At 44.0% G+C, this 18,065-nt stretch overlaps 1 protein-coding gene across 1 annotated transcript; it reads left to right on the top strand.

Annotated features, from left to right (window-relative positions):
* Positions 1–1,174: 1,174 nt before the first annotated feature.
* LOC121623829 (neutral cholesterol ester hydrolase 1-like) lies at positions 1,175–7,866 on the top strand. The gene is made up of 4 exons (XM_041961305.1): positions 1,175–1,341; positions 2,775–2,997; positions 3,171–3,240; positions 3,837–7,866. The coding sequence occupies exons 1-4, from the start codon at positions 1,207–1,209 to the stop codon at positions 4,627–4,629; spliced, it is 1,221 nt and encodes a 406-aa protein (XP_041817239.1). The 5' UTR covers positions 1,175–1,206; the 3' UTR covers positions 4,630–7,866.
* The last annotated feature ends 10,199 nt before the right edge of the window (positions 7,867–18,065 follow it).

The raw sequence follows: 18,065 nt of genomic DNA, 5'->3' as shown, positions 1-18,065 counted from the left end.
AGTGTGTCCTCTTCAAAGACCAACAGCCCAGCTAAGCAGATATTTTGTAAAAGTCAGATAGAGTGCAAGTATCTGTTCAGGTTCATCATGTTGTGTTATTTCAGCCACTTGACAGAACTTGATGGATTTTGAGTTAATGATTTTTACCATAATTTAAAATACTTGGTTCAGTAAAAATCCAGAAGAGGGCAGAACTCAGATCAGTTAACTTCACCAAGTGTGCATGAGTGAGACTGAACTTTCTGCTTCAGAAGATAGATAGATAGATAAGACTTTAGTAATCCCACAATGGAGAGATTTGCTCTTCAGAACACTTCAGACAATGGGGGGGTGCAAACAGACACACACACGCTAAATAAATCACAGATTTGTTGTCTGGCTTTAAATTGAATAGTTGCATCTGGTGGCCATTTAACGAATGGAGGAAGGAGGACATGCTGATTACCAATTCTAATTTTATGAAGGCAAGTTTTTTATGTAAAATGTTGTATGTATTTAATATTAAGATAAGACAAGACAAGCGTTTATTGATCCCCAGAGTGGAAAATCATGTGTTGCAGCAGCACCTGGAGAGAAATAGAGAAAGCAAAATAAAGAATTAGAGATACAGTATATACAACAACAATAGGAACAGATGTAAAAAAAAAAAAAAAATAGAAACTATTTAAAAACAATTAAAAGTGAAGAGTGACAGCAGTCTCATTAGTTGCAGCAAAGTCAGCAAGTCTAGTTCATGTAAAAAGTGTACACCAGACAAATATATCATATGATTAAATACTGACACTTATACAAACATGGTAATATTGTGTAACTGTAATATTATATAGTACAGTAATATACCAAAGATGTGGAATATGACTATAGTAAATAAGGTCATATGATATATAACAAAATATATTCTCTCTTTTTAAATTATCTTCCTGAATAAAACCGTTTTATATTATTTCATCATGTGAACCAGCTTTTCTTAGAGGTTTTAAGAACTACATTTCCCGTCAGCAACCACGTTACGCAATCCAAACGCTACTTCCTGGAACGAAATTTCAAAATAAGACCACGATGGCGTTTTGTTCGCCATCGCCGCTGCGAGAAGGACTGAAAAGCTGAAACCCGGTTAGTATTTTGAAATCAGGGTCATTCCTCCGTGTTTCGTCGATCACTGATCCCATATGAACGGTAGGTTTTCGGCAGGTAAAGTCCGCCGCGATGAGGCTCCGTTTGGCCGGAGCCGTGCTGCTGTCGGCGGCCGCCTACTACGTCTACCTGCCGCTGCCGAGCGGCGTGAGCGAGCCGTGGAAGCTGATGCTGCTGGACGCGCTGTTCCGGAGCTTCATGCAGGCGGTGAGAGCCGAGGGATGCGCCGACAGGAGGGCAGAGCAGGACAGGTTGATGTGAGGGAGGACAGGGAGCCGACAGGGTCAGAAAATGAGAGAAAACACGAGAAACACGGAGGATTCAGAGTTTTCCAGGTGGAGAGAGTCCGAGTGGAATAAACGCTCATGCTTTAACAGAGGTGACAAAATATGACAACGCACAAACAACGGCTTAAGACAGGTGACATGAAGTAACACATAACCGAAATATCATCAGGGCATTTACCTGTAGAATAGCATCACGTGGTCTATCTATACTTGAGGATATGTCACAGGACAGAATTTGATTTTACAGCTTTGAAAATCATTAAATTCACAGCATATAACAGAATTAGAAATTAGAGTAAAACTCAAAAACAGATTCAGTTAGAATAGAATCAGAATAGAGTAGAATAATATATGCTGGACCACACTATAGTAGAGGAGGAGGGGAAACAGATCAGAATATTAGCAGAACTAAATTGAATAGAGTATTATTTACTACACTGTACTACCATAGATAAGAATGGAGCACAGCTGGACTGGGAATGAGAGAATAACATAATAATTATAATAACAATGCTCAGTGAAATATGTCTATCTACAAAATCTTTGATTCTTTTCATTAAATTGTTGGATTAAATCTTGATGCATGAGTTGAGAAAAGTCCCGGACTCCTTAATAAACTAAATAAACCCTCTAAATTACTTTTGGAGATACTTGGTATTGATAGGGCAGGACCTTTGACCCTGCACCTGGAGGCAGCGAAACCAGTTTTTACACAAACACACACACACACACACACACACACACACACACACACACACACTCAGTGAGCGGGACGGGTTTTCACGCCCTGCTCATCGTCTCCCTGCAGAGGGGTGGCTGCTGGGTGGAGTTCATCTCCACCTTATTTCAACCAACAGTAATGGCACGGAGAGACTCCACAGACAGATCACCGTCACAAACAGTCACAGGCGAAACCACTGGTGGAAAGTAACTAAGTACATCTACTTCAGTACAGTTTTGGAATACTTGTACTCTACTTTTCTGCATTTCCTGTTTCTGCTGCTGTATACTTCTACTCCACTTCACCTCAGGGGAAATTGTACTTTCTGCTGTGCTGCATTAATTATTAATACAAAATACAACAACAAATACATGATAATGTAATATTACAGATTGAGATACAGCACTTATTGATCCCTGAGGATCAGAATAATAAGCATCTACCAGCTAAAGTGATGAATGCATCACTATTTATAATCCAGTAATGTATGTTATTATGAAATGTTCCACTTTGCATCATGAGTGCTTTTGTTCTGGTACTTTTGGTGTATTTTGATGCTGCAGGAGTCAAAGCTGTAGATAGAAACTCCCTCTTAGCGTGTAATAACTTGGGGTGTGTGCATGTGTCTGCAGAGTGACGTGGCTCACGCGCTGGGCTTGTGTCACCGGGTGCACCTGTTGGACCAGGTGGTGTCGTGGTTGGAGGTGATCGAGGCTCGCTCCTGCCCCGCCGTGCACGTGACTGACTCCAGGCTGGGCGGCGTGCCCGCCCGGGTCTTCCAGCCAAAGGGGGGCAAGCAGCTGAAAAGGGGGGTCATATATTTCCACGGTGGTGGTTGGGCCCTCGGCAGCGGACGTGAGTGTTGATTTCAAAACTCTCCAGATTTTTTCCACAATTGCTGTCAAATGTTATTCTCACCTGCAGTTTAGGTCATTGTGTTTTAACGTTCATCGCCTGAAATACGATATACGATACCTCCATTATTTACACGACGTCATGATCACTCACTGAGGCTTCCCGCGTCACAGGGATGCGATCGTACGACCTTCTTTGTCGGAAAATGGCGGAAGACCTGGACTCTGTCGTCATGTCTGTCGAGTAAGTTCTGAAACACATCACAGCAAATGAATCCGTTCAGAAGAAAGAGATGATGGAATGGATGATTAATCCCTAAGACTGATGCCAGGAAATAAAGTAAAGTTTTTAAAATTCATTATAACCTGACAAATGGATGGAGTTTGTTCCGTTGTCATGGAGATGACTTAGCTGATGAAGGCCAGGAGATGTGGCTGAAAGCTCCTTTAAAAAACAGTGATAAGAATCGTTGAAATCTGAATTTCAAAATAAAAGATTACATTTTATGAATTATTTTAATGAGGTCTTTGATGAGGTCAAGTTTATTTTCTTTGTGTCCATTTTTTTCACATTTTTTATATAAAGAATAATCTGAGCTGCACTTGCTGCAAGAATGTAAAAGTATCTACTCACACCAGAATTTAGATTTGATGCTGGAGGACAAATCTGGAAGAAAATCCATTTAAACCAACGACTTCCTCTAAAGCAAAAGCAAAAACTGAACACATCTCGTATTAATAGTCCTGAGTCACTTCAACAGGTAGATCAACCACCAACGCTGTCACCACTCGTGTAATACAATAATTCATCTTCCTGTTCTTCATGTTCTCTTGCTTCAGTTACCGTCTCGCTCCGGAGGCGGTTTTCCCAGATCAGTACCATGATGCGTTGGCGGCGTCGCGGGCTTTCCTGTCCCCTCAGGTTTTACAGCGTTACAGCATCGATCCAGAGAGGGTGTGTGTGTCCGGAGATAGCGCAGGAGGAAACCTGGCTGCCGCTGTGGCGCAGGAGCTCAGCTCAGATCTCAGTCTGACGGCGAGGTTCAAGCTCCAGGCGTTGATCTACCCCGTGCTGCAGGCGCTCGACTTCTACACGCCATCCTACCAGCAGAACCAGGCCGTGCCCATCCTCTACAGGCCCGTCATGGCTCGGTTCTGGCTGCAGTACCTGGGCGCCGACTCCTCCCTGGAGCCCCTCCTGCTCGCCAACAACCACAGCTCCCTGGACCAGCCGGCCATCAGCGCCGGCACCCGGTCCAAGCTGGACTGGACCGCTTTGCTCCCGGCCGAGCGCAGGAAGCACTTCCGGCCGGTCGTCAAAGAAACGGGATCGCTGGGGGTGATGGGCGAGGTACCGGAGCTGATGGACGTGAGGGCGGCACCGCTGCTGGCGGAGCAGGGGGTTCTGGGTAGGACGCCTAAAGCGTACGTGATGACCTGTGAGTTTGATGTGCTGAGGGACGACGGGTTGATGTACGTCAGGCGCCTGCGGGACGCCGGCATCACGGTGACAAGTGACCACTACGAGGACGGCTTTCACGGCTGCATGGTGTTTGCCTTCCTGCCAATTAGGTCGAGTGTTGGACAGAGGAGCATGAACAACTACATCCACTGGCTGGACCAGAATCTGTAGTCAATCAAAGCGCTCCAGATCCTTTTGAAGCAGGTTTGTGGCACCAAAGACGTCCTGGAGCAGAGAGTCCGGTACTTGAGAGCTCCTTGTTAGACCTGCAGAGAGGACACGTCTTTGGTCATCATCACTGTAAAATCATGTAAAATGGACAAGTGGTTAAAAAACCTGTAACCCAAAAGGTCGCAGGTTTGATCTGCTGCGTCCGTCAGCGGCGACACTTCCTGAGCATCTGCAGAATATGTTGAATTTGTGTGAGTGCAATGAGTCGTTTGTCTCACGGCTCCTCTTGGTCGAGTCCACATGAACTCGAGTATTTTAAAAAGTTTTAGATCCGGGAAAACTGAGCTTTTTGAAAACTCCTTCCAGGGTGAGGACATTCAGAAGCTCTGGGTCTCCAGCTGCAGGAAGCCTACAGCTTTTTTCAGGCTTCTGATTGGCCAGGAAATACCTGTGTACGTGTGGACTCTGTCTTGGATGTGGCACCTGGTCGCTGTAGCTGCCGCTCAGAAAAATCCCCAAAATATTCCAAAACACATGCAGAGACAAAGACCACCACACACTTAGTGGGCCATAATGAGTGAGAGGGATTATTTTATACATTTTCTTCCGACTCATTCTGCCTTTGAAAAGTCTGTCAACGCAGCTGAAAACGTCTGCAGCTGGAGAGTCTGATGGACCTCAACGCAGCTTCACCGAACCCTGAAACCAAAATGCTTTCAATCAAATGCAACCAAAGACGCTTTCACATGTATGTCAAACGCCATAAACTGACTGAGTCCACGAGTTTATGTCAGGGCCGACGAGCTGAATGTTCAGTATGTCTTTGACTTTGTACCTTTATCTCTACGGGCAACACGTTAAACTAACAGAAGCACGCAGGATGCCCTCCAAGACCCACAATTTCAATGACAGAAGCTAATTATAGGAAGTCTTAAAATATGCTGGAGCTGTTTTTTTTTTAAATGATGACTCAAACACATCAGAGGTGTCTGAATTAACTGATAGGAGAATTCTCAGTGGCCATTAACAGGTAAAACACTGGGCTGTGATTGGGCCGTGAAAGCCACGCATCCTCAGCGCCTCTCTGAGTCGTCCTAGTTGACTGTAATCTGAAACAGGAAGCACAACTTTTGGGGAAATAAATCCCCATTAAAAATCTGTTAAAGCAACAGAGAGAAGCTCCAGAATGTTCCTGTAAAAACTGAAGCTGTGAGCCCTGAATGTGATCCTGAACGGTCCTGATCGGACCAGTCTGAGGGGTCAAAGTCACTCTTTAAGTTATCTTCAGCTTTTATTCTTTTATGATGCAATGAGACACTGAAACTGTGTGCAAAAAACACACAAAACAGGCCAGGCGTGGTTGCAGTGTGTGTGTGTGTGTGTGTGTGTGTGTGTGTGTGTGTGTTAAAAGTATGCCAGAGTTCACATCTGTGTACACTCACTGGATTGTGCAATAATGTATGTTTGACAGTATCCTCACACTCTGTAACTCCACTCTGTGATGACACTGTACTGCAGGGCCGCTGCAGCGATGACCATGATTAAGATAGCTGTGAAATTCATGCCAGAGTTACTGTATCGGCGTGAGAGATGAGATCCCAAATGGACTATCGTGTTTCCCTCCCCCCACCGCCGCCGGCCCGAAGCTGAAATAATGAGCCGCGCGGCAGACAGACTCGGTTCGGCTCTCGAGCCGAGAGCGAAAGGCTGTGATTTCTCTCCTAACCTGACTCTCTGAACGCTTTCAGGAACAAGCGATGATGTTTGATGTTTGTAAATAGGAAATTTTAAGATTAGATCGGGTGATGTGGACTCCAGGGAAAGACTTCTGAATGTTTCTTAGTGCTGTAATTGTAAGGCTTCATGTGGAATTACACATCAGACAGTTTTATATCCTATAAATAAGGTTTTAATATTAGTAGGATTTTGCAATGGGTTGTTTCAGCCAAGCAAATTCACAAAACTGGGCCCACATGTCCCCCCGCAGCTAATTCATCCATAAACGATCTGTTTCATCGGTGACAGCTCGAGTGGTTTGAAGAGAGCAGATCACAGTTTGTCTTGATGTCTTCATGTGATTCCTTTAATAATGTTTTCATTATCATGTGGGCTTTTGTTTTTTTGTTTTTCAGTGCACGCTTCAGTGCTGACGTGCAGCAGCACCTGTAGAGGGCGCTCTCTGGTGGCCTCACCGGACGTCCTCTGCTTTTATAAGAGCGTTCAGGATTAGATGTGAGACTGGAGCTCGAAGACTGTTGATTTAGTCACAACGAGCTCAATTAAACTCAACAAAAATCTGCTGTTTAGTGCTGAATCCATCTGTCCAAATGAGTCAGGAAGACACTGAAACTCTTATATCAATGATTTATCTTCTGCAAACGGAAACATGTCAATCTGAAGAGCTGAAATGATTAGTTAATTAACTGACTGAAAATTAATGAGCAACGTTTTTCTGCTTTTCTCTGTTTCTTCTGTGAAATCACTGTGAGCTGGGTGTCTTTGAGTTTTGGACCCCTCACGACGTCTCCTGGCCGTTTATGGACCGCATGAATGATTGATTAACTGAGAAAATAATCAGCAGATCATTCAGTAAGGAAAATATTCTCGCCACCACCGCATGGTCTTCATCAGCAGATGAGTTTGCTCAGTTGAAATGAAGTTGTGGATGTTTAAATTTGAGGGGGGGGTTCTGAACTCTCCTCCATTAAAGCTAAAAGTTTTAAAGCAGAACCATCGTCAGCTGCAGCTCTGATCACATGAGAAACAGACACAAGTGATCTTCAGACATATCGCATGTAAAATCTAAAAACATGGGCTTCACTCATCCTAAAGTAGGTTATTGCTCAGTGAGCGTGAACTTTCACCCCCCCGCTCGTCCTCTTTATGTTGTTTTGAGAGCAGCAGTGAACTTCCTGTTGGTGTTTTCATCTAACCGTCAACCTAAAGGAGAGTTCGTCCACTTCGCCAGCTGAGCTCCAAACCGGCACCAGATGTGCTTGTTTGGTGATTTGAGGCGCAGCTGCATCGCCGTCACAGCGGCTGAATTCCTCCGTGCTGTATTCGACACAGTGAGAACTGTGACGGGGTTTAAGGGGCGAATTCAAACTGTAAAGCCCTCAGAGGGTCACCTGCTGTATCTGTGCACTATTTATTTATGGAAGATTATAATGACACATTTTGTTTCTTGTTCTGTGCAAACTCACATTCACACGTTTTAAGGAAATAAACTGAAATTAATATCCCTAATTAACAGTGTGTGAGTGTATTATGTGAAAAACTGAAGTATTAGTCGTTACTTAAAGTCATTAGTTATTACAGGTGTTAGAAATGAATTAATCCCTTTAAAAACATAGTTACCCATTTTTAAATGATGGTTTATTGTGTTATTAATAGCCTCTGCTGTATATATTAATAATAATAGGCATAAAAACAGTGTTTACTTTAAAAACTCACTTATGTTCAGTTATTTGTCATAATCATAAGGTATTAAAATATAGTCTATTATTATTTACAATAATTATAAACATGGAAATATAGTGCAGTTGCTGGTTTACTCAGTTTCCAGTGTTGCCTAACTGAGCACTGCTTTTCATATTCAGACTGTTCTTTGCAGTGATGTGTGATTTATCATACACCTATTATCTCATAATACTGCTCTTTGCACTCTCACTGAGTACTCTACATATCAGTACATAGTAGTATTCTACTGTGACATATACATATTTATTTCTGTGCAATATCATTAATGCAGTATTCACTTTATTCACCATGTGCAATTTGTGTATAATCTGAGAATAGTCTATATAATTATATTTTTATGGTAATTTTCTTACAGTTCTTTGCAGCAATATATATTTTTTATATTTTTTTTCTCTGACATAGCCCTTTGTATAAAATATACTTATATATAGTCAGCTTTTATTTTGTATTCTGTATTTTGTATTTCTGTTGCTATTTTTTTCCAACTGCCATTACCTGCTGCGTGTAACACCCGAATTTCCCCAGCTGGGGATAAATTAAGTAAATCTTATCTGATCTTATTAATTGTGATTATTAGCTGCCATGGCTATAAAATATATAGTACTTTTATTGATCACTAAATCAAAGTTTAGTCATTGATTCATTAATGCTGGTTATTATTACCACTATTATAAATGCAGGAATCCCTTTAAAACTATAGTTATTGATTATCCAGATGTAGTTCAAAATTAATTTGACTTATTACAAATATTATGAATACAGTAATTCTATTCAAAAACTGTTAATTAAATTATAGTTTATTCTGTCACAATTTGTAATTATTAGTTATCATGGATAAATAGTGTTTCATTAACAAAACAATCTTTAGTTATTTGATTATTATAGCTGACTATTTTACTAATATTGGTGTTAAAGGACACGGTGATCCCTTTGAATGTAAACTCCAGACGAGGCAGAGCAGCAGCAGAGATGACACACTGTTTATGTCTCAGTGTGGTAACGTCACAATTAAAGTCTGACGCAGGAGATGGCGCTAAATCCTCCTCCTGGACTCCCGCCTCCTATCACTAAATCAGCTGTTGTAAATAAGTGTAGATATCATTTATCACATGAATCACGAATCATTTATTCCTTTTGTTCTTGGTTTTTATGTCAGATTTATGAACATCATGAAACTTAATGGTTTTTTCGGTGATGGATTTACATTTGGGTCCTTTTTTGAATCCCTGGATTCAGGCGTTGCTTTTGATTTACGGCTGAGGTCTGACGTCCTGCGTTATCGCAGAGTAATAAAAACAGGGCCGGAGCTGCAGATCTGAGCCAAACCTTCTCCATCTGTCATCCTGGTGAAGCACTGGTTTCACTTCCAGCTCGGTTTCCTCACCCCTCACTGGATTTCAAAGAGCCCACCTCTGCCTCTGTCTTTCTGCGTGCTTCGCTTCTTTCCTCTTCCTCGCACAAACACTCGCTCTTCAAGTCGAAGCCTGCCGGAAAACAGACACCGAATCCATCAGGTGCTTGCGTGACAGAATGCAACATGCCCGTCGGATCATGTGATCAGAGAGGTGAGCAGCAGCTCCTGACAGACAGGTTTACATGTGTTTGCCTGCCAAACCTGCATCACCAGACCTGCATGTGGAGAGCTACAGGGCACGCTCACTGTTCGCCTGCTCACATCTAACACACTTGATTAGTGTGTGATTGCCCATCAGGACCTGATTACCCAAAGACTGTGTGTGTGTGTGTGTGTGTGTGTGTGTGGGTGGGTGGTGATCAGTGAAGCAACAGTCAGTCTGCAACGCTGCAGCTTTCTGCCAAAGAGGCCGCACGACCGAGTGCAAGTTCTGTACAAGAATCCACTCTGCCATTGTTTTCCATTACCACTTAATCCCGCTTGGAGTCACAGCAGAGGAGGGATCCTCTGCCAGCACGCACTTCGCCCGCAGATCAGAGAGTGGATCCTTCAAAGCCCACGATTCAACAAGATGAAATGAACCACGAGAGGTCAACAAGTCACATGCTAAAGAGTCTTGACAAACGCAGATCTCTTTTTTCTCTGAATTTACACAAAGCATCTGGTTTAACGTCTGTTGTCCTCAGTATCCCGCAGTCCACTGTGCACGTTCAGAGGATACGCTTCGACAGTGATGGATGAAGTATTAAGATGCTTTACTTCAGCACAAGTGCTAATATGCTGCTGTAAAGATACTGTGTTGACTTTAATAGATCACTAAATCTCTCAAACAGCAGCTCTGGCGGGGCACTGAGTGCTTGCACGAAAGAGAAAATAAGGCTTTTATTCTATCGTGGTTCCTTTGAGGATGACATCAATTAAAACAATAATACAGTGCAGTCATCTCACTGACTCTTGGGCTGCTTAGGATTTTAAGATTTCTGGGAGATCTATTCCACAGATTCGCTGCCATGAACAGAAAAGTTCCCTTCTTTTTAAAGACGGTACGAACAAAATGATTGGAGGTGGCTCTAATGGAGGGACAGTCACAACGAGGCCGGACGAGAGCTTGGAAGTAAAAGACCTGAGTGCAGTAAAATGTTCTACTGTTCTGTCTGATCTCATCACATTATTATGACTCATGCATTCATGTAAGAGTTTTCCTGTTGTAATAATAATAATAAAGTTTATTTGTATAACACCTTTCATACAAGAAATGGAGTTCAAAGTGTTCACAACAAAGAGATCAGCTGCACCTGCTTCACGTAAAAAAGACAGAATGAACATAAAAAAGAGGAAAAACATTAATGCAATCAGACGAATAATAAAACCCACTTCAAAAGAATAATAATAATAATAATAGCAAAAATAAGTGTTTGTAGGTTGAGCTCATTCTGCAGCTATTGATTATTTTCATTCTGGATTAATTATTAATTATTTTCTGACAGCTTCACGATGTCATAATAAATGAAAAAAATTTAAATAATTAAAAGGAGAAGCAGCAAATCTTCCCATTTGAGAAGCTGGAACCATAAAAAATGAATTAAAACAATTATCAAAGTAGTTGCTAATTAATTTTCTGTCACTTGATTAATTGATTCAGCTCAACTTGAGTAAATGTACTCAGTTACATTGACGTCTAAGCACCAAAGATTCAAACACGTCAGTGTTCGCGCTGGAAAACGACCCAGAAAAGCTTGATTTCTGAGTGTGCTGTTGCTCATCAATGCAGTGCAAACAGGAAATGCTGCTCACAGCTGTAAAAAATTACAGTAAGCTGGTGATGGTGGTGAGACAGCGACACAAACCTCCAGAAAACAAAGAGTAAGTGTTAAATTGTTGGGAAAACGTCTTGCTGCCTCCTCATGAAGCCAGTTTGGTTGATGTCCTTCGGCACACATGCTGCATCACTTACTGTCGGTATAAAATCCTCTGGGTGCTCATGGCAAACAGTGTATTTTGACAGATTGTGTTTTACATACCGGCGGCGTGGACTCGTCAGACTCGAGTCACACATCTGAAGACTTCAGACCCGACTTGGAGTTAATGACTTGTGACTTCTGTTAGAGACTGATAGCTCCCCTCAAGGCCAAAGACTGAAGGACGCCATTTAAAAAGTGCTACGAGTCGGCTAACGTTCGCTTTGTTCGCTCCCTGCGCGTCGACACGTCACTCTCCAGATCCACTTTGTCTGAACCGACCAGACGGCGTCCAAACGAAGAGGAGAGAACGACGAAGAGCGAACGTTACGTTACTGAGCTGCAGCTGGAAACAATGACACCAGGGATCATTTCGTTCTGTTCAAAAACTGACAACAAATGATTTCCAGGGTGGAAAGACGTGCAGGTCGAGTCCCACAAAGAAGAGAAGGACAAAACAACTGTGGTGAAGAGCACATTTTGCATTTAAGTGCAAAGACCTGATGACTCGCAGAACAATGACTTGGTCCCACCTCTGCTATAAACCAGATACTAACGTGTACGTAGACCGGAAACAGTGTTGAAGTCAAGAAACACCACAGAACCAGGAAACTGGAACGAGGGGGTCATCTCTGCGGGGGTCATCGTTATGAAACGAGCCTGCAGGGAAAACACAAACATCCTGATTCTTCACGTCTGCGGTGTGAACATGTTCGTCCCTTCACACCACAGGTGGATTTCTGTGCAGCAAGTCTCCGACGCTTCATTTCGTTCAGTTCAGATCAGTTCAGAGGATCCATTAGCAGGCTAACGGCTCACATTCTGACGATTCTGTGGCTTTAAACAGCAAAGACAACGCCGCATGAACGGAGCTTCACCGCTAACAGCTGCTGCTTTGTTCGGTCTCGTCAGAGTTCGATCGTACCTGTACTGAACACCTGCAGACCTCAGCTCTCCTTTAAATGCCTGAAATCATGCGGCTTCTTATGCTACTGAGAATTCTGCCAATGAGACGCCGCCGGTCCTTTCCTTCGATCTGTAAACACAGCGAGTACACACTTCTTGCAAAACCACAAAAGCTAGAATCCCATCATCAAAGTAATGAGCTCTGAAAACGATTTGTCGAGTAATTGATCCAATGAGGGCTAAATGACGGGCAGCTGGACTCGATTGGACTCGCTTCTCCTCCAGGAGGCTTCTTAGATCTGACTGGACTCTCAGGTATTTAGCCTGTGTGGTCCTTATCACAGTCACTGATCCGCCTGGTCGTTAATGCTTGATCGTTAGTGGTGGCTGGAGTCACCTGAGGCCAGGTGTGACTGGTTGTGAATCTCCTGAAGAAGCCTCCCGGAGGAGAGGTGAAACGTGTCCAGCTGCTCCTGATTCAACCCTGCTGGGATAACGATGACCTGGAATGATCAGCTGATCGAAGGAGAACTGATCGACCGACTGCTGCAGCCTTATCTTACTGATTTAAACGTACCTCTGTGAGCTGCTGGCTGTTTCAGTTTAGAACAAAACGTCACAGTTTTTTGTAACTGAAGCTGTCAGACAAATGTAGTGAAGTAAAAGTACAACATTTCCCTCTGAGACGCAGCGAAGCATGAAGAAAAGACTCGAGTGAAGCTCCTCAAATTTGTACTTACTGTAAGAAGAATACTTGAGTAGATGTACTCAGATACATTTGAACTCGTCATGTTGGCGAGAAACTGCAAAAAAGAAAAAAAAAGTGAAAATATTTGTTAGTTTCAGACATAAAATGCTGTTTTGATTATAAATCATTATTTTTTTACTCATTTTGAAGCCTCGCCATCGATCAAAAGGTTTTTTTAGTCGAAAGCTTCATGAATAAAGTTGAATTAAAACACCTTCAGGTCCACAGGGGAGGCTCCACACAGGAGGTTTGGCCTCTGGAGCACCAGAGCAAACATGACGAAGGTGTCGCCTGAGGCGAGCCGCGTCCGCTGTTCTCAAGGGCTGTTTGAAAATGACAGGACATACAGTCCAGCGAGGGGGTTCGGGGGTTCACAGCTCATATTTTGGCCCAGGGCCCCCTTTCAGCTTAATCCCTCCCTGCCTCTGAGTCTCTTTTGTGGACATTTCACTCAGCCCAGATGGGAAACTTCATGCAGTGTTTCGCCGATCACGCTGATGTTAAAAAGCATCAGCTGTGACTGCGACACACGAGACGACAGAAACAGAGATGAGACTTTCTCAGCTGTAGCGTGGACATATATTTAATGCATGTATGTGTGTGTGAGTGACCCCGCAGAGGCCCGGCTTCCTCCCCCCGTGCTGCTCGTTAATCACCGGGTGCCGAGATGATCATTTCTTAGAAAAACAGAGGCGCCGGGAGCGAAAACAAACCAGCGAGAATGTGAAAGGAAAGCCGGAGCGGCGTGGAATTCATGAGGGAGAATGTTATCGCTGCAGCTAAAGGTCATATTGTTCACTTCTTCCTGACAGGCAGAGGGAGAGAAGGGAGTGCAAAGCAATTTGGAAAGAGGTGGAGGGGGCGAGCGAGGGAGGGTGAGACTGCAAGAAGGGGAAGAGAGAGAGAGGGAGGGAGGACAGAGAAAGATTGGAGGGGAGAGAAAACCACAGTGTGGGCCTCAAACTGCACAAAGACACGTTCTGCACGCTGCACACAAAGACGTGCACACAACACCACACACATGGCCAAAAGTATGCGGACACCATAAAATTACATCCACGCGTGTTTGTTGATTGCAAAGCTGTGGCCGTTAGTCTGCAGCCACAACAGCCTCCACCCTCCTGGTTCCAGGCTTTCCACCACGTTTTAAAACCTTAGCTGCAGAGACCTGATCCCATTCAGACACAAGAGCATCAAATGTCCAGCACTGACGGAGGGGGACACGGTCTGGCTCAGAGGTGGTCCTCCAGTTCATCCCAAAGCAGAAGACGTTCAGGAGGCTGAAGCTGAAGCTGAGCTGACACATCAACCGTTTTTTTATTGAGGCAAAACAGTCTGACGTCCTGTAAAAGACGTTAAAGGGATCTGAAAGGTAACACAACGCTGTGTTAAACAGCCAAAACCTGCAGTGCAACCACATCCCTCAATCCAGGATCAACATGAAACCATATCAAACCCAAGAGATCCAGCGTGAGGGGAACCTGTGACGAGACCGATGGCGTTTCTTTCCCTCTGCGACACCGACCGGGCTCAAAACCGCAGCCCCAACCACGAAAACTATCCAACTTTCCCAGGAAATTAAGTCCATGTTGGACGATTTCACACCTCGTGGTTTACACTGAGCGCCAACATTCAGTGCCAACGCAGGAAGCGGTTCCTCTGTACACTGTAGCTACGAGGAAACTGTCATCATCAGCTTTCTCTAACTTTAATAAAGTAACATCCTGAGCCTAAATCCTCACAAGCTGATTGGCTGCGCTGACACTGATCCTCAGGTGATTGTCGTTGCACCGTGTGATGAAGCTCTCCGTCAGCTGGATGCCCCTGGACAAATAGTCTCTAAGTGAAGACAGCATGTTTCCCTCTGGAAACAAACATGTTGAGATAGTGAGAACTTCCATTTCACCAACAAATACACTTTTATTAAATTCCTCGCTTCATATATTTTATGAGTCTGGACAGAGGAGGATGTAAACTGCAGCCTGATTGGTTGGTGGAGCAAACAACTAATTTATGACTGTATTTCATATTCAGAGGAGTTTTATATTATTTCACCTCAATTCTGTTACGTGTGAACAGATTTATGTCTTCACAGCACGAGTAACAAAAGTCCACATATTACTAACAGTCTGTGTGTGTGTGTGGGGGGGGGGGGGGGTGTCTCTCTCTCTCCTCGATCGCCTGCTTCCCTCTGAACTCTTGATTCCTGAAATGAAATGAAGCAGAGTGAGCAGCCGCAAGCATCACACACACACACACACACACACACAAACACACACACACACACACACACACACACACACACACACGTCAACATAAAAAAATACAATTCTGACATAAGCAAGTGGAGACAAAAAAAAGTTTGGAGACCTTGGAAAGTCCCCAAAAGTTTCCTGTTCACTCATTGGTCAGCTCTCAGGTTTCCGACCTGCCCATTGGCCGCCTTGGTTGTCCCACCTCTCCCTTCCTGAGGTGTGTGTGTGTGTGTGTGTGTGTGTGTGAGTGCTTGTGCCAGATATCAGTGATATTGTTCAGCTCTGGGTGCTGTGTTCTTTCTAATGGGAGGGACAAAATTAATACAGTGTGTGTGTGTGTGTGTGTGTGTATTAGCAGACCTCCATTGTGAGCATGTTAGTTTTCACTTATTGTTTTAATAGATGGAGTCTGTGTTCATGTTAATAATCGTCCATTTCTGCAAACACTAGAATTATGTGGACGGTTCGAGTTTTAAAGAATGGAATGATTTACCTTGTGAGGACCCTTCTTGTCAAATCTTCAGGCCCACAGGGGAGGCGGGTGCGGGTGCCCGTATCGTGCCTGTGTAAACACGTTTTTGTCCCCCTGACATGATTAATACACACATTTATCGGCCTTAACCAGGACAAAGTTCTTTCATTTGAACTTTATTGCTTCATTAGTTTCACTGCTTTGGCAAGAAGTGTTTCTGTGAGTGAAGCGCAGTCAGTCGGAGGCCTGATCGCCAGGACTCAACCGCAACATGCCATTAAACATGTTCATAAACTCAGCAACGGAAAAAAAAAACAACAGAAAGTAAATAAAATATTAAGACGTCGCCTCGAGTGCAGTGTTTGTATGTGAATGCAGCCATGTCAGTCAGATCAGGCATGTTCGACAAGGTCCAGATAGCATCTAATCTACAGGTGATCTTCTTCAGGTCAGGCCTGCTCACCGCAGTATCACTCCTCCACCAGCACTGGTGACACGGTGTGATCGCGCCGACTCCCGACACACCTGGGATCCAGGTGCTCACAGCAAAAACACCATAAAAAAGACTTACATTTTGAATTATTACACGCTCGACGGCCAAGTTTCCATCCAGAAGGAGTGCACGTTTCAACCGAAGCTTCAGAAAACTGGCAGAAGACGACGCTAATTTACGAGCGTTTGCATCCAGCAGCGTTCTGTGAAGGCTGGGAGTCGGTTCATCGAGATAAGCAGTCGCTGGTGCTCATTCTCCACTCAGGTGTTGCTACTGCACAACCAGGTGCAACGAGCAATTAAAAGATTTTCAAAATAAAATACACTACGGTTGCTTTCGTTGGGAGACAGCTTGGAAACGCGCGAACACGTGGGCGGAAATGCATCGACTGTGAAGCTTTAGCAGCAAATCTGAGTCCGAGATGAAGAGGAGACAAAGAAAGAGGCAGACAGACACAAAGAGAGCGAGGCCGAGGGGAGTGGAAGACAGAGTTTAGGAGGCGACTGAGGGGAGGGAGGGAGGGAGGAGGGAGGGAGTGGACTTTGCGGGGGAGTCGGTCAGTTCTCCTCTTCGTATCAAAACTTGGCCGCCGTTCAGGAATACACTCGAGTGTGTGTTTGAGCCTCTATTAATCACAACGTGGGGCTGAAATCCGTCCACGTTACGGGGACTTGTTTAACGGTTGGGGTCAGACCTGTAGGGTCAACGACGAGTCCTCCGACGTGACGAATCTGTGTGTGTGAAAGGCCGAAGGCGCCCGTCTCCCTCCGGCTTGTACCGAGGATGCTCTCATGGACGATCCTGACCCTCACATATTCTGTGTGCTCTCTATCACACACACACTCACAGTTTGCAGACTCGTTACCCCCAGCAGGCCCTGCAGGCGCAGCGCCGGAGCACAGTGTAACCTAAGCGGAGAGCGTCTCCCTGGGGACGGCGGGGCGTAGGAGCCTGATTGAGGCCAGATGTTGCAGATGCAGGACCAGGATCCATTTATAGGCTCAGCCCACCTCGATGCACAGCACTGCTCTCATTGTGCTCCTTTCTGATTTTTCACTATGCTCTAAAATGCCTGAATGTCTAAAAATAAAGCCACTTTTCCAAAGTTGACATTTGTTGAGACACAACTTTCACAACTTTTCACTGGAGAGCAGCAACAAATTCAGTGTTTAAGAGGGACTCAAACTGTTTTAAAGAGGCAAAATTGTGCAAAAAAAAATAGATATTTGTGGAGATACGGGGTTATGCAAGATGTTAACAGCAAGAGAAAATTAAGCTTTTGGGATTTTTAGTGCTAAAAATCAACATTTGAATGATATGCAGGTCTTTAAAGTGAAATATTAACTTTTTTCATGCTTTTAATTTCTTGACGTTATGGTGTTGGTTTATTCTGTGCTACCTACACACAGTACATCAGAGCTGTAGGATAAAAATTCACAACTTCTACCATTTAAAGTTGTCTGAAATTACTGAGTGATAGAAGCGATACAACACCACAGAGAGCCAAGCTGCTGAAGAAAAGGCCTTTTCCTTGGAAAAACCCTCCGGCACACAGGAAGTTATGTGTTCTAACTTCCGGTTGGTCATAAACAGAAGAAGAAGAAGAAGAAGAAGGAGTAAAAGAGCACGACTACAAACAGAAAATCAAACTTCAGCAAGAATAAATCTGAAAAAAGAGTGAAAGGTGAGGGATGTTGCACCATTACTGAA

Source organism: Chelmon rostratus, chromosome 20, assembly GCF_017976325.1.
Source record: "Chelmon rostratus isolate fCheRos1 chromosome 20, fCheRos1.pri, whole genome shotgun sequence".
Lineage (NCBI taxonomy): Eukaryota > Metazoa > Chordata > Actinopteri > Chaetodontiformes > Chaetodontidae > Chelmon > Chelmon rostratus.
This window is presented reverse-complemented; position numbering and strand designations above follow the sequence as displayed.

Excerpts from the sequence above, each read along its gene's own strand:
- LOC121623829 (XM_041961305.1), top strand. The coding sequence starts at position 1,207 with ATGAGGCTCCGTTTGGCCGGAGCCGTGCTGCTGTCGGCGGCCGCCTAC. Across the intron at positions 1,342-2,774 it reads TCCGGAGCTTCATGCAGGCG|AGTGACGTGGCTCACGCGCT; the intron begins GTGAGAGCCGAG and ends ATGTGTCTGCAG. Across the intron at positions 2,998-3,170 it reads TTGGGCCCTCGGCAGCGGAC|GGATGCGATCGTACGACCTT; the intron begins GTGAGTGTTGAT and ends CCCGCGTCACAG.